We start from the raw sequence: 14,355 nt of genomic DNA, 5'->3' as shown, positions 1-14,355 counted from the left end.
TCCCTCACTCTGGAGTACAGGCACACAATCTGACCTGGACACCAGAAATGAGAGGAATGTGTTTGTTGTTAGATGGCACTTAACCAGAACTGTGTAAAGATGCAAAAAATTGGGATTGAAGAGAACCTTTGGATATTTTCAGGTTAAAAAGGTAGTCATTTCATAAGTATTCCTGAAAAGTAAACAGGTGTTTGGACCATTGTATGATCCTCTCATTTAGAAGTTCCCAGGGAATTAGTATTCAAAACATATAAATAATTTATACAACTCAACACCAAAATTCCCTAAACAATAAAAAATTAAACAGAGGACCTGAATAGACATTTTCCAAAGAGGACACACAGATGGCTAACACACAACATGAAAATGTGATCAACATCACTGATCATCAGGGAAATGCAAATCAAAACCACAAAGAGATACCACCTTACTCTTCTCAAAATGACTAAAATAAAAAGATAAGAAATAACAAGCGTTGCAGAGGATGTCGAGATAGAGGGACCCTGGTGCACTGTTGGTAGGAATTTAAGTTGGTGCAGCCAATATGGAAAACCATATGGAGGTTCTTCAAAAAACTAAAAATAGAAATACCACATGATCCAGTAATTCTACTACATTTTTACGCAAAAGAAACAAAAACACTAATTTGAACATATATATGCACCCTATGTTTATTGTAGCATTGTTTATAATAGCCAAGATAAGGAAATGACCTAAGAGTTCCATCAACAGATGAATGGGTAAGGAAGATGTAGTGTGTACACACACACACACACACACACACACACACACACACACACATACACACACACACTGAAATATTACACAGCTGTAAAAAGGATGAGGCCTTGCCATTTGTAACAACAAGGATAGATCTAGGAGGTATAATCTTAAATGAAATAAGTCAGACTCAGAAAGCCAAATGCCATATCGTTTCACTCATATGTAAGAGCCTTAAAAAAAACCCAAATGAATAAACAGAAAGAATACAGAGAACAAATTGATGGCTGCCAGACAGAGGGGCATGGGGAGGATGGGCAAAATGGGTGAAAGGAAGTGGGAGACACAGGCCTCCAGTTGGGGAATGTGTAAGTCACAGGAATGAAAGGCACAGCATAGGGAATGTGGTCGACGACCTTGTAGTCATGTTGTATGGTGACAGATGGCAGCTGTGCTCGTGGGGAGCACAGCATACTACACAAACTCGTCAACTCACCACGGTGTACACCTGAAACTAATGTGTCAACTACACACAGATAAAAAACCTAAAAATTATAAAAAGAACCCTCCAGGAAACCCCTTCATTCAGATATTCAATTATTTTGCTGTTAAGGTTATAGTTGTTAAAGTTCAGATAGTGATGAAGGAAAAAAAAACCATACCTAATGGTTTTCTCTATCTTGAGACTTTCACAAAGACCAAATTATGACTTAAATGGCATTAGTCATTAATCTGCAAACTAATTCTATTTTTAGTCTGTGAGTCCATCTGTCCATCCATCCATCCAACAAATACTTAAAGTGTACTGTGTGGCAGGGGTTATGCAGTAAAAGACATGGTCTTTTATGGAGTTCACATTTCCTGCATTTTCAAAGTTGCCTTAATTGCCATTTCCTCTCTTATTTATTAGAGATTTTAGAGGTGTTTTGCTTTTTTCAATTTATCCATATGTGTATGGCATAAAGAGAAACACACATTATGAGAAGAGAAAAGCCTTAGTCTCTAGATCCTGTAGAGAATTAATATACAGCTTGATTTTCTTGGATGTTCCCTAAACTGTGAATAACTTAAAACATTAACTTTTTTTTGGGTGGAGATCTTTCTATATGAAGAATTCTTTTCTTTTTAATAATTTTTTTCAATGTTTTTATTTATTTTTGAGAGAGAGACAGTATGAGCAGGGGAGGGTCAGAGAGAGAGGGAGATACAGAATCTGAAGACAGGCTCCAGGCTCTGAGCTAGCTGTCAGCCCAGAGCCCGACGTGGGGCTTGAACCCACGAACCGCGAGATCATGGCCTGAGCCGAAGTCGGACACTTAACCAACTGAGCCACCCAGGTGCCCCATCTTTTCTTTTTAATGTAGAATATACTAATGATTCAGCATTATTACTAATATTAGTTCTTGTGCTCTACTATAATACAGTGGCTGTGCTGGGCTTTATATGGGGACAGAGAGGCACTGGCATTAATACTGAGTAGCCCTTGACCACTATGACTTTAGAGCCTCTCCTTTTTTTTATTTTTATTTTTTCCCAGTTTACCTATCTTCTTTTACTCTATGCTGGTAATATCAAACTACTTGCTCAAGCTCTTGAGTCTTATTTACTGCTTCTAAGTTGCTATGGTCTTGGAAATGATCTAACCATCTAACAAGATCAGTAAATAACCGAACAAGAGGTAAAGTGGCTGCTGGGGTCGGTAGAAAGGTGCTTCTCTGAAAAGATAAGAGCTGTATCTTTGTGATATCTCTTTGAGTTGCTCAGAGGTTGGTTTTTATTTTCTTCTTGTTTCTTAATAATATTATAAATAGGTAACATTTGCTGAATAGCTGTGTTCTTGCTAATTAAATTTAAGCCTCTACAGAATGTAGTATTCCATGTTGTTTAATTTGAATTTCTTTTAAGGGTTTCTTAGAACTACATTTTGTAACTAGTAGCTATTTCAGCTATTTAAAAACTACCAAACTGCTTACTATGGCTTACTAGAGTGATATGGCGAAACAAGAGGTAGATATGTTATTACAGCTGGTCAGTTTTGAAATGAATATTCTTTTCCTGTAAACATTGATTTGGCAAAAGCAGGGCTCACAGGAAGTACATGATGTGATCTCTAGACGTCTCTATATAATCAGTTAATAGAAAGAAAATGGGGAAAGTGAGACTTGGTGACTAAATCCCAGAGATCATAAATCAAAAAAGTGAAAGTAATACGCCTCACTGTGTACCAGTCTAGAGTCTTCTCAGATATCCTGGGGGAGAAGGGATAATGCTCAGCAGGACTCAGAGGACGGAACTGGGGTTATTGGTCAAGAACGGCTTTACTGGGATCTTACTAAAGAGACATGAGGAAGAATATCTCTATGTCTGGAGATTTCCAGACAAACCAAATGGAAAATGCTAAAGTTTGTGATTATAAAGAAAAAGACTGAGAACTTTTATTAAGTACTCCAGAAAGTTTTCCCTTAGAGCTTGCTGGTTTCATAGTCTGACAAGGTTAATACGTCATGGGAGCTACATATTTTATGTTCTTTTAAAACTTTTGTCATTTGATGACATAACAGGGTATTAACTATCAGGAGTTGATAAGAGCAGAGTGGTTCTCCACGTCTTTTTAGACCTTTTAGGGCTCAGTATCATTTTACACCCAACTCTTGCTTGGTCTTAGTTATTCCTAGCAAAGGGCCATACTGAGGTCTTATTTTCTAGAGCTGGGCTGTCCAATGTGGTAGCCACCTGCCATCTAAATTTGTTAAACTGTATAAAGTGAAAAACTCTATTCTCAGCAGCACAGAACACATTTCAAGTGTTCAAGTGGTGGCTATCATACTGCCCAGCAAGGACATGGAACATTTCCAGAAACACTGCAGAAAGCTCTATTGGATAGTATCGTTCTAGAGTCTTGCCTCGCCTGGTCACAGGGTCTCATCAGGAACTCTTGGGGCTGGCGGTTTTATCTCCATGACTACTTAACTCGGTAAATGCCATGATGAGCCTGACCATAGGACTTCCTCCCAAATTGTATCCTACAGCATTGAACCTCTACCTCTTAGCCCCTCTCTGGAACAGAGTCCCAAGCGAGCGCTAGGACTTTATACCAACGCTATCCTTGTGTCTTGAGATTCCCTCTTCTTGCCGTATTTTGGAAATTGAGTTATTTCCATTTGTTGGCTCTGTAATGAATCAACCAATGTTCTTGCTGACTCAGTTCATAATGGACCATGTTTAGTTAATTGTTTACTTAAGTTAAAAAGTTTACTTAAATTGGGAGCTGGACAAAATGAACTATGAGGTTTTAGGGCCCTATGGTTCTACTTATTTTAACAAAACACAGAGGGTCAACTGATATTCCCTATAAGTTGTCAAAAAAGTGTTTCATTAGGTATTTTGATTATCTATATAGTTATTTACATATGTTTTTGTTTTGGTTGAAGGTGGGGATGATCAGGTAGTTGGGATAGAGGAGGAGTTTAGGTTGGAAAAAAACCTTGAATGGAATTTGAAACCTATGGCCCACAAGGTAGAATAATTAGCCTTAGATGAATTCTAGTGTCAGAATTCCCCCACAATTTTACTGAGAAGAAGCTACTTTCAGTTGGATATGAAGATGTTGCCATAAGGTGAACTGGGGAGGGACATTGCTGAACTCTTGACTTCACTCTCCATGAGCAATTTTGGGCAATTGTGGAAAAAGAGGGGTGAGTGAGAAAAGTCTGACAGCAACTGACGTAGAAACTTAATGGGTAGGGCTGCCTTGGTGGTTCAGTCTGTTAAGCATCTGACTTCTGCTCAGGTCATGATCTCATGGTTTGTGAGTTCGAGCCCTAGTATCTGGCTCTGCTGTCGGCACAGAGCCTGCTTCAGATCCTCTGTTCCCCTCGCTCAGCCCCTCCCCTGCTCATGCTCTTTCTCAAAAATAAACAAACATGAAAAAAATTTTTAACAGGTAATATTACCAGGCAACATTTTACCAATTAGCTTTGATCCACTCACTGAGAAGCCTTGATGATGAGTATTTATGGCCCTAAGTATGGTCTGGGAAAACCCTCCACCAACCTACTTGTTATGAAAATCGTAGATTTCCTGGATGTTGCCAAAGATGATATGCTCTTTATTAAGGATCCCAGGGGGTATCTCCTCCACGCCACTGGTCATTTCCCACAGGTAGGTCTGTAAGATAGCAACGGCTTCATCACTGACAAGTAATACAAAGATGCAGACAAAATAAACAGGTCTTCATGCCGGAAGGGTAAGCCTCAGACTAGGCTTGCACGTGGAGTGTAAAAAGTGAGATGGTAAATAAACAGAATGGGAAGAAAGAAAACCAAATGTTCCATTACCTTCAACTGCTGCCAGGGAGACTCACATTCCGAACTTTAGCAAAGTACAAACTCCACATTTCTTATTAAACGCATGTGTGTCTGAGTGTGTCTGGGGGAAGGTGTAAATTTGCAGACTCAACTTAAGTTCATGGACTCTGTCATGGTTTTTATTTTGAATTCAAGTCTTGTATACAGTTTTGCTGGGGCTAGCTCCAGTCTGAGAAAAGTTTCTTTTCAAAAGCATTTTAAACTCCCCTGCAATTACCACTGACTCTGTTGGCTTTTATTTGTTAAGCTCCAGGAGAAGATGAAGAGCATTGAGCTCCTCTCAAGGACCTGACGCTGGCAAGGTTGTCATTTTTCTACTACAGCTGTGAAACGATTACTGCAAGACTTACCTCTAAGCACTCATGTAAGTCCCTTACATAAGCCTTCTCTGTCTGCAGTAGTTCAGCCATAATGAATCTAGAAGAAAACAAACGGGCTTTTAGTTGGTTAGGTATCTAGTACCTCCCTTCCTTCAAACTTCCCCTCCCCACCTCAGCATTTGTTACGTTCCTGAATGTTCAACCCCGTTTTTTACTTTACTGACATCTCTTCCTTTCTTCAAAATTCCTTGCCTTTGAGTATTATCATTTGTTTTCTATCTCTCCAGCATGTTTGTGTTCAGCTAGTTCCATTTTCTCTCCCTTTCCTGCCTCAGTTTCTCCGCTTTGTGATGCTGCGCTGACACGCGTGTGTTCTCCATTGCACATGTGTGCTCGCATGTGTGCACAAACATGCAGCAACATTCAGATTCATTCTGACCAGCTGGATAGCTCCATTCCCAGCTTCCCGCAAGGAAGCCTCACAGCTCCGGAATGAGCATTTCTGTTCTCTGTTCAACAGAACTGTTGACTTTTGCAGTACCAGCAGTCAAGCCAGGTTTAAAAGCCAGGCACAGATGCCCAAGACGCCACCACTGAGATTGGGGGGTAGCATACTTTTCCTGTAAAGAGCCTGATAGTAAACTTTGTGGGCAACTTTGCTGTTGTAATGTGAAAGGAGCCACAGACAATATGAAAAAAAAGTGTGGCTGTGTTCCAATAAAACTTTATTTATGTACACAAAAGAATTTTATCTAATTTTCACATCACAAACTATTTTCCTTTTTTTGATATTTTTCAACCACTTAAAAATATAAAAAAATAACTTTATGTTACAGACTATATGAAACAGGTGAGGGGTCAGATTTGGCCCATGGGCCATACTCTGCTGACCTCTGGACCAAATTGTCCTGTATGCTCTGATGCTATTTCTAACGGGGCTCGTTTACAGCACAAACTGGTGTGTGTGAAGCTGAACATGCCATCACAAGCATAATGCAAGTTAACAATGTTGTGACCACTCTTCGGTCTCCCAGAAAGAAGAGCTTGTGCTTCACATCTGCAAGGAGAGGGCTCTCTTCCTCTTGGGCTCCAAAACAATACAATGTTCTCAAGCAGTTATGAAACTTGTGATGCACAGCATCATTGTAATATACCTACTTCATTTTCTTTCTTTCACAGACTTTTATTAGAGAATGGTACTTCTTCATGGCAATGACAAGGAATGAAATCTGGACATTTGTAGCAACGTGGACAGAATCGAGGGTGTCATGCTAAGTGAAATAAGTCAGGCAGAGAAGGGCAGATACCATATGTTTGCACTCATATGTGGAACAGGAGAAACTTAACAGAGGAGCATGGGGGAGGGGCAGGGGAAAAATAGTTGGGGAGAGGGAGGGAGGCAAACCATGAGAGACTCTTAAATACTGAGAACAAACTGAGGATTGATGGGGGTGGGGGAGAGGGGAAGGGGGGTGATGAGCATGAAGAAGGGCACTTGTGAGGATGAGCACTGGGTGTTATACGGAAACCAACTTGACAATAAACTTTAAAAAAAACACTGTCAAAAAAAAGAAAAAAAAAAAGGAAAATGATGCTTCTTAGCTGGCATGTGATATGTAATAATATCTAATTTAGCCAAAGCATATATTTATACATTTCTCTTATAGGCTTTCTATGTCAGTTTTTCATGGTAGTTCATAATGAAAGCCGCTATTTGCAGGTTCTCTATCACATGAAAATTTTCAGAATGACTATCCCCAAAGTGTCCCCTGATGGAAATTTCACAAGAAATATGAAAATGAGCAGCATCTTTTCCTGGCCCTTTACCTTTGTGGGATTAGCAGTGGTCTTTCTATTAATATTAAAGTACTGGTTTTTAAAAATCCCTTTTGCAGGAGTTAATTAGCCATTCTCTTTATATTCTCACTCCATTGGTAGAGTGGAAAGGGCATGAACTTTGAAGTCAGACAAATGGGAGCTGAGTTATGATTCTGTCATTTACTGGAGGTAGGACTTACTTCTCCAACCTCAGCCTCCTTACTTATATAACAGCTGGTCACACAGGGTTGCTGCAAGGAGTAAGATCACATAGGCAGAGTTTCTTATACACTGCAGGTACTTGGTAGACAAGGAAAGAAGGAAAATCAGAAGGAACATAATCTGAGAGGCCTTGAAAAGTTACCTTTGATTTTACTGCCTTGGGTTTCTGCTATTCTTCTACCCTCTCCTTTTTTCTCCATCTGCTTCCTGCAATTTTGCCCGTCTTTCTTCATTATTTAGCTCCACTACCCCCGCCTCGTTTTTTCTTTGCCACCTGCCCTTCACCATCCTCTGGCTGCTTCATGACCCTGAGAGAGTCCAGCAGGAAGATTTTGGCCAAGTATGGTCTCTTTATTTCCCTCCCTGTTATAGGCTGAATTGTGTTCCCCCCCAAATTTCCTATGTTAAAGTCCCAATTCCTAGTACCTCAGAATGTAACTGCTCTAGAAACAGTCATTACAAACGTAAACAGTTAAGATTGGGTCACACTGGAGAAGGAGAGGGCCCTATTTCAAAGTGGCTGTTGTCATTAAAAAAGAGAGAAATCTATATACAGATATGTATTTGGGGAGATGCCATGTGCACTGAAGCCAGCCATCTAGAAGGTAAGGAGAAAGGCCTGGAACTAACTCTTCGTTCCCAGTCCTCAGAAGGTATCAACTGTACCAACACTTTGAGCCCAGACTTCCAGTTTCTAGAACTGTGAAACAATGTATTTCTGAAACTACCCAGTTTCTCACACTTTGTTACAGCATCCCGAACAAACTAATATACTTCCCAGATCAACAACAACAACAAGCAGCAGCTCTGGCTTGGCAGACTGGCTTCATTTCCTTCAGTTCCAAGGGATCGGTGCTCCTACTCGACTTCGATAACATCAACTACCTTGGGCTTCTTAATTGTCAGGCACACTATTTTTTTTCCAGCACTACCCAAAGTGAATCTGTCAAAATATTTTTCATAAAGCCCTTGCAAGATCTCTGGGTATGTGTAATTCCCTAGCACCAATATAAAGAAAGCAGAATGATTGAGAAATGTTTTATAAGGTGGGCATTGTTCCTTGTTTCTACTATCCAATGCTCTATAACTCTTGATTAGTATGAAACACAGGTAGAAGCATCATGTCTGTCCATTCCACCCTTCTCTGGATGGCCATAAGGACACATTAAGCTGTCAAAAGGGACATGTAGCAGCAGAAACCAAGCACAGTCATAAGGAGCTTGCTAATTGGGTGGAAGCTCCCCAAAACATACTCTTTCTTCCGGGCTGACTTCCGCTTCTCTTCGTTGACTTCATGGTTGGCGTCCCGTAGCTTGACCTCACGATCTGAAAGGCTTGCTGGGATGATGTCCAGCTCCAAGTCCTTGTTGTCCTACAGAGAGAGATGGCAGAGATCATCTTGGAAATGCTTTGGGAGAGCAACTCACTGGAGCTAGGGGAGGTGGTAGAAGGCAAAACGAGAGGAAGATATAATGGAGCGAGTTCAGAAGATAAGGAATCCCACAAATGGCCACCTACAAGTACTCGTCTTCATGGAATATACATTTTTTTCCAAATAAGAAAGATAAAAAATGTTTGGGTCAAATGGTCAGGGCTAATGTCCATAGCAAGGAAAAACAATAAATGCATTTAATAATTAGTGTCATATTTCCCCAAGGATTTTGGTCCTGATTAAATCTAAATAAACACACACATATAAATTAGCCCAAGATTGGTTATTAACTATTAAAATAGTTTTAAACAGAAACACATAAAGACATAAGAAAACTTTCATTTGTCAAGGGAAAATAATAAAAGCCAATACTTTTATTTAAATGAGCAACTTCCCTTGGAAATAGAAAGTTAAATGATGGAACTATTACAAAATTTTCTAGTTGCCCATCCCTGCTTATTTCAACCACTGTTTTGTATTTATACAGGGTGGAAGACTTTAGAAAAAAAACTCACAGTTTAAAGTCTGGGGGATATGTTATTTCCCTCAATTTTAGTGGTGTAACTAGTTCACTCTCTAGTCTGCTCTGCTTCAGAGCATGAGCCTATTTAAAGATTTAAGAATTAGAAATCCTAGGATTAAATTGCCAGCCTATATTTAGCTCTTAATTCATAGGTTACTGACCTCTATTACAAAGAAGAAATTAAAAGTCAGTCTTCCCTTGATTCATGGCAAATAGTATCTCTTTTCAGTTGAAATGTCAAATAGCCTTTGCACAACTGCATCCCTTATTCTTGAAAGAGCACTATTATACATACTGGGGACCCTAACGTTTGCTGATTAACATAATTGGGGGAAGATGTACCGATAAAGGGAAGGTAAAGGGTCTAATCTTCAAAGACAACAGTTAACTCTACACATAGAAAAATTCTGCTCTGTAGCCATATCTCCACCCCTGGCCAGCCAATTTTGCTATATACTACTAATCATGAGGGGCTGAAGGCCCGTGGCTCACCAAGATTCATCCCCTCCACTAGAAAAACCACACAAGGCAAGTGTTCTAGGGGTCAACAGCTCAGCAAGCTTGCTCTGGACAGCCCACTTGCTTCCATGGGAATGAGAGCAGTGGCCTGGAGAGAGATGAGAAGGGAGGATGTCCCAGCTAAGCAGCCCCATACCTACCTCTGTGTTGACACCGAGGGCTTTCTCCAGGGAATATCGGTACTTTCCCATCCTCAAGGAGAAATCTCTGTAGTGCTTGTCCACTGTGGTCACCCATTTCCTGATCTCTGTGGCATGAATGTGGCCTTTTTCCACAAAGCTATCAGCCAGTTGAATCAGAAGCTTCACCTTCTCCTTTGTTTGCTGTCCCAAAAGATGGTCTTAAATTACTAGATTACATTTACTCTCATGGTCCTTCACTCCCATCCCCCTTTCCTTCACAGCAGCCACAGGTACCTCACTGCCTGCCTGGGTTTATTGCCCAGGTGTCACTTACTAGCTGGGAGATCTTGAACAAATTAGTTAAATCCTCCATGCCTCAGTTCCTTTATCTGCAAAATAAGGACCATAATAATCCTACATCATAGGGTGTTGTGAGCATTTCACGAAATGACAATGTAGAATGCTCAGAACAGCACCTGGAATATACTACTCACATTAAGAGCTCAGGAAGCAACACACGTCACCCATCATGACTACTGTGAGAATCTTACACATTAATATATTTATCAGTTCACAAAATGGGAAAAGTCAACTCTGAGATCCATTTGAGTCTTAAAGCACCTCTAAAAGGTGAATGGAAGGAGGGGGTGTGCATCTCTTTAAACAACAGATGAAAAAAGCTGAGGCTTAGAGAGGCTTAGGGCTTGTCCAAGTTCATACCACCTGTGACTGACACAGCCAGTTTGCCTCTGGACCACAGTGCCTAGTTCTCTACCTTCATTTTATTGGCTTGAAGTGGGCTTTGTCAACGGGTAAGTCAGTACATACCAGGATCTAAAGAAATCCAATATATTTAAGAGTAATTTCTGTCCCTTTCACTATCAGGACCGTGTGTGTGTGTGTGTGTGAGAGAGAGAGAGAGAGAGAGAGAGAGAGAGAGAGAGAGAGAGAGAGAGAGAGAATGGGGTTAATGAAGCTAGTATCTACCAAAGGGCTAAGTAAGGTGGAGTTCTTATGTGTACTGGATTAATTCCATTTTTAGCAAGAGTTTGTTCAACATCTACTCTGTCCACACCACTGCATGGAGTGCTGTGGGGACAGGCTTGGGGGGGGGGTAAATAAAAGAAGAGTAAAAGATACTCATTGCCCTTAAACAAGTCTATGTCTCTAGAGGGGATAAGACTGTCACGCAGAGTGGGTAAATAACTTGGGGCATTATGTAACAGAATGTTGACATGAGAAATATGTAGAGTTAACACTGCAGGAATTTTAAAACAGGAGAAAAGAAAGCTGATCTGGCATGGGCAAAAAAGTTCTCATGGGGAAGCAGGATTATGCCAGTAAGATATGGAAACAGAAGAGATGTTCAAAGAAGTAAACACTTGCTCATTTTTTATTCTAAGTTTGGGTTTTGAAACTCCAAAATCAGGGAAGCTTGATTAATTTTAAGGAAAAATAAAGAATATTGAAATTCTTTTTTTTTTTTTTCCCAAACTGGGCTGTCTTTATTGATGGAAGAAAGACATTCACTGGACTCTAATGGTGGGGGAGCTTCAGGGTCCTGGTAATCCCCTAATCCCAAAGCTGCAAGGGAGTAGGTTTTTCTCCACTTTTCCCATTTTACAGATGGCATGCCAGAGACTTGCAAAGGGTCTGGGTGGGCAGGTCTGGGCCAGAAAGTGGGACATCGTTCTGAGTAAGGCTAGCGGAGGTCAAAGAGCTCCATTGGCCGAACTCAGAGCCACAGCGCGCTGTGCCAAGAAGTCCTTATTCTGTGCCTCTGTCTCTATCTGGCGTTTGAGCTCAGAGATAAGATGTCCATAGGAGTTAGCCAAGACCAAGGTATACACCATCAGGAGACTGGAGATCAACAGAAGAGGCACAGCAAATGCCTGGGTCCCCAAGAAAAAAAGAAAGTTCTGGGTGATCCAAGGGAGCCTGGAAATAGACTCAGGGATCTTGGCCCAGATGGACGGCTGACCTCGGAATGGACCACATACCTTAGAAGGTGGGATTAAGAAGATGCTATAAAGCATGGGAACAGCAGAGATGGTCAGACCCAGGAGAAGGACCAAGGGGAAAAAGAAGTTCACTGTGGAGGCCCGAAAGGTGCAGGAGGCTGGAGAGCAGGTGAAGAAAAGGGTGAACTTCTTGAAATAGAAAAGTAGCAGAAACTTGACTGTGTTGAGCATAGGTAGTAAAGGGCAGAAAAAACTCCCAACCCAGACCACCGTCTGCGCGTACATGAGCCCCAGCACCTCGTCAGGCACCTGGAACTCCTGGGTCCCCACCGTGCATCCCAATGCCCCGGGACAGAGGCCATAGAGAAGTAAAATTATCTTTTGGACTGGGGGAGAGCAGGTCCAAAAGTTAGATCATGCTAAAATCTAGACAACTGAGGCAAAATATTTCTGGAGTAACAGAACAGACAGAAGAGCCTTTCTACATTCCGCCGTCCTCCCTCACTTTTCCAGGCTCATCTACAGACCTCCCACAGGAGACTAACCCTCTCAAGAAATCCCAGAAAGGGACTGCTTCTGGCCAGAAAGGCAAGCAGTGCCAGAGAGATGTGTGCTTCAGCGCTTCAGTAAGTCACATGTCTGAGCCTCTCCTATCTCAGGACAACAAGCTGGCACCCAGGTTGGGAGACAAGAGTTCCAGAAAGCTTTGGTGTGAAAGGAGGAAGTGGGTATGAGGATAGGAGATGCATCTCCTTAGCCATGATAAGGTAAAGAACGATAGTACTGGGAATTGGTTAAGGAAAGATCCCTGGTATCCTAAGGACTTCTATCTTACTGCATTTAGGGTTTTTTTTTTTCCTTCTGGAAACAATTGTTATAGGGTTTGCTATTTATTTAAAACAGAGATTAATTTTTTACAGCTATAATCAAGAAATCTTTATGTAAAACTCTTGGAAGCACTTATTTATTTTTATTTATCTGCTCTCTCGGGAAGACTTGAGCATGGAATGGGACTCTCACGGCCAGCTGGTGGCAACAGCCCTACAGGCGGCCCCCTCACAGAACATGGCATCCTGAAACCTGGAAACTGATTCACATGCAACAGGGAGAATGGCTTGTGACCAAGAGGTCAGGTATGGACCTGGGGGAGCAAATGGACAGTAAATTGGGCCGTGTAGACTGGGCCTCCCCTCCCCATGTGGTCTCACCTACCTTTGTGACGGCCTCCAGGCTCTCCATGGCCCCTAAACACCGGTTATGCTCACCTCACATGCCTTTCCTGCTGTGAGGCATGGTTCCTAGTCATCCCTGCTTTCCATCCAGTGGCCCTCTTTCATCTCCTTTCTTCCCTACCAGCTTATGGTGTCCCTGCAGCAATCTATATGTGTACCTTGACTTTAGCATGTATCACTCTAAGTCATGTATGTGTCTCCTTCCTTAGACCATGCACTTCTCTAAGATGAGTGTTAAATCTTACTCATTTATATCTCCAGTGTCTAGAAAATAGTAGGCATACCATTAATGTTGAACAAATGAATTAGTGAGTAAATACCGTGCTTGGAGGTAAGTAAAGCTGGACCAGGAAGAGTTGAGGGTTTATAATGGAGAGAATTAGATGAAAATTTTGACCCATACACTGGACTACAACCATGCCCACAGCACCTACTTGGAATAGTCTGAAGTGATTTCTTACACACGAGTGACTACGGTGGCACCATGTGACCTACCACATGCTTGGCCACAGTTGATGAGATCAGAGGTAAAAACATGTCTCGCTGGGGTGGCCCCTCAATATGAAGCCAATGAGTTGTGCGGTGCCCTGCTGCAGCTGTTTTTCTAGGGATTGGGACTGCATGGAGAACTGGATAGGTGGCTGCAGAGGATAACTGAAAACATGGACAGCAGACATGCACAGAGAAAGCCGAATCACAGTAGCAATGATAATGTATTCCTGATGCCCCTGCCATGGGGTAACGAGACAGTGTGGTTGCTGGGATGGCCCCTGGTGTAGGCTGACAGCCCAGTGTTCACGTCCAAGGTGAGGTTATGCCACATCTCTGGTTCTTCCCATACGGCTGAGTCATTCAGATGTTCTTGCACTCCTGGGAGGTCTGGCCATGGCTTCTATCTTCATTTCCGCATACAGCCATACAATGTCTTTTCCCTTTCATACCTCAAGCCAGCGTGAAACTCCAATCTTGCCACCAAAATAGAGTAACTTCTATAGACTGATAAAATGGGGGGGTCAGATTGCAGAGGCTCTTGAATGGTAGGGTCAGGAGTATGGGCCATGAAGCCTTTAGGGAACGTAATTCATTTGGGCCTGGAAATTTAGAATGGACATCTCATTT

The 14,355-nt window shown here is 41.7% G+C and overlaps 1 protein-coding gene across 1 annotated transcript in view; it reads right to left on the bottom strand.

Annotated features, from left to right (window-relative positions):
* The window catches only part of KALRN (kalirin RhoGEF kinase), a 609,954-nt gene that overhangs the window by 191,767 nt on the left and 403,832 nt on the right, over nt 1-14,355 (bottom strand). The window contains exons 22-25 of the mRNA XM_029938721.1: nt 10,062-10,244; nt 8,701-8,819; nt 5,438-5,504; nt 4,778-4,887 (exon numbers count right to left, since the gene is read on the bottom strand). Coding sequence (XP_029794581.1) covers nt 4,778-4,887; nt 5,438-5,504; nt 8,701-8,819; nt 10,062-10,244 — 479 coding nt within the window. The remainder of the gene's footprint in view (nt 1-4,777; nt 4,888-5,437; nt 5,505-8,700; nt 8,820-10,061; nt 10,245-14,355) is intronic.

Source organism: Suricata suricatta, chromosome 5, assembly GCF_006229205.1.
Source record: "Suricata suricatta isolate VVHF042 chromosome 5, meerkat_22Aug2017_6uvM2_HiC, whole genome shotgun sequence".
NCBI lineage: Eukaryota > Metazoa > Chordata > Mammalia > Carnivora > Herpestidae > Suricata > Suricata suricatta.
Note: the sequence above shows the minus strand (reverse complement) of the source record. Positions and strands in the feature narration are given on the sequence as shown.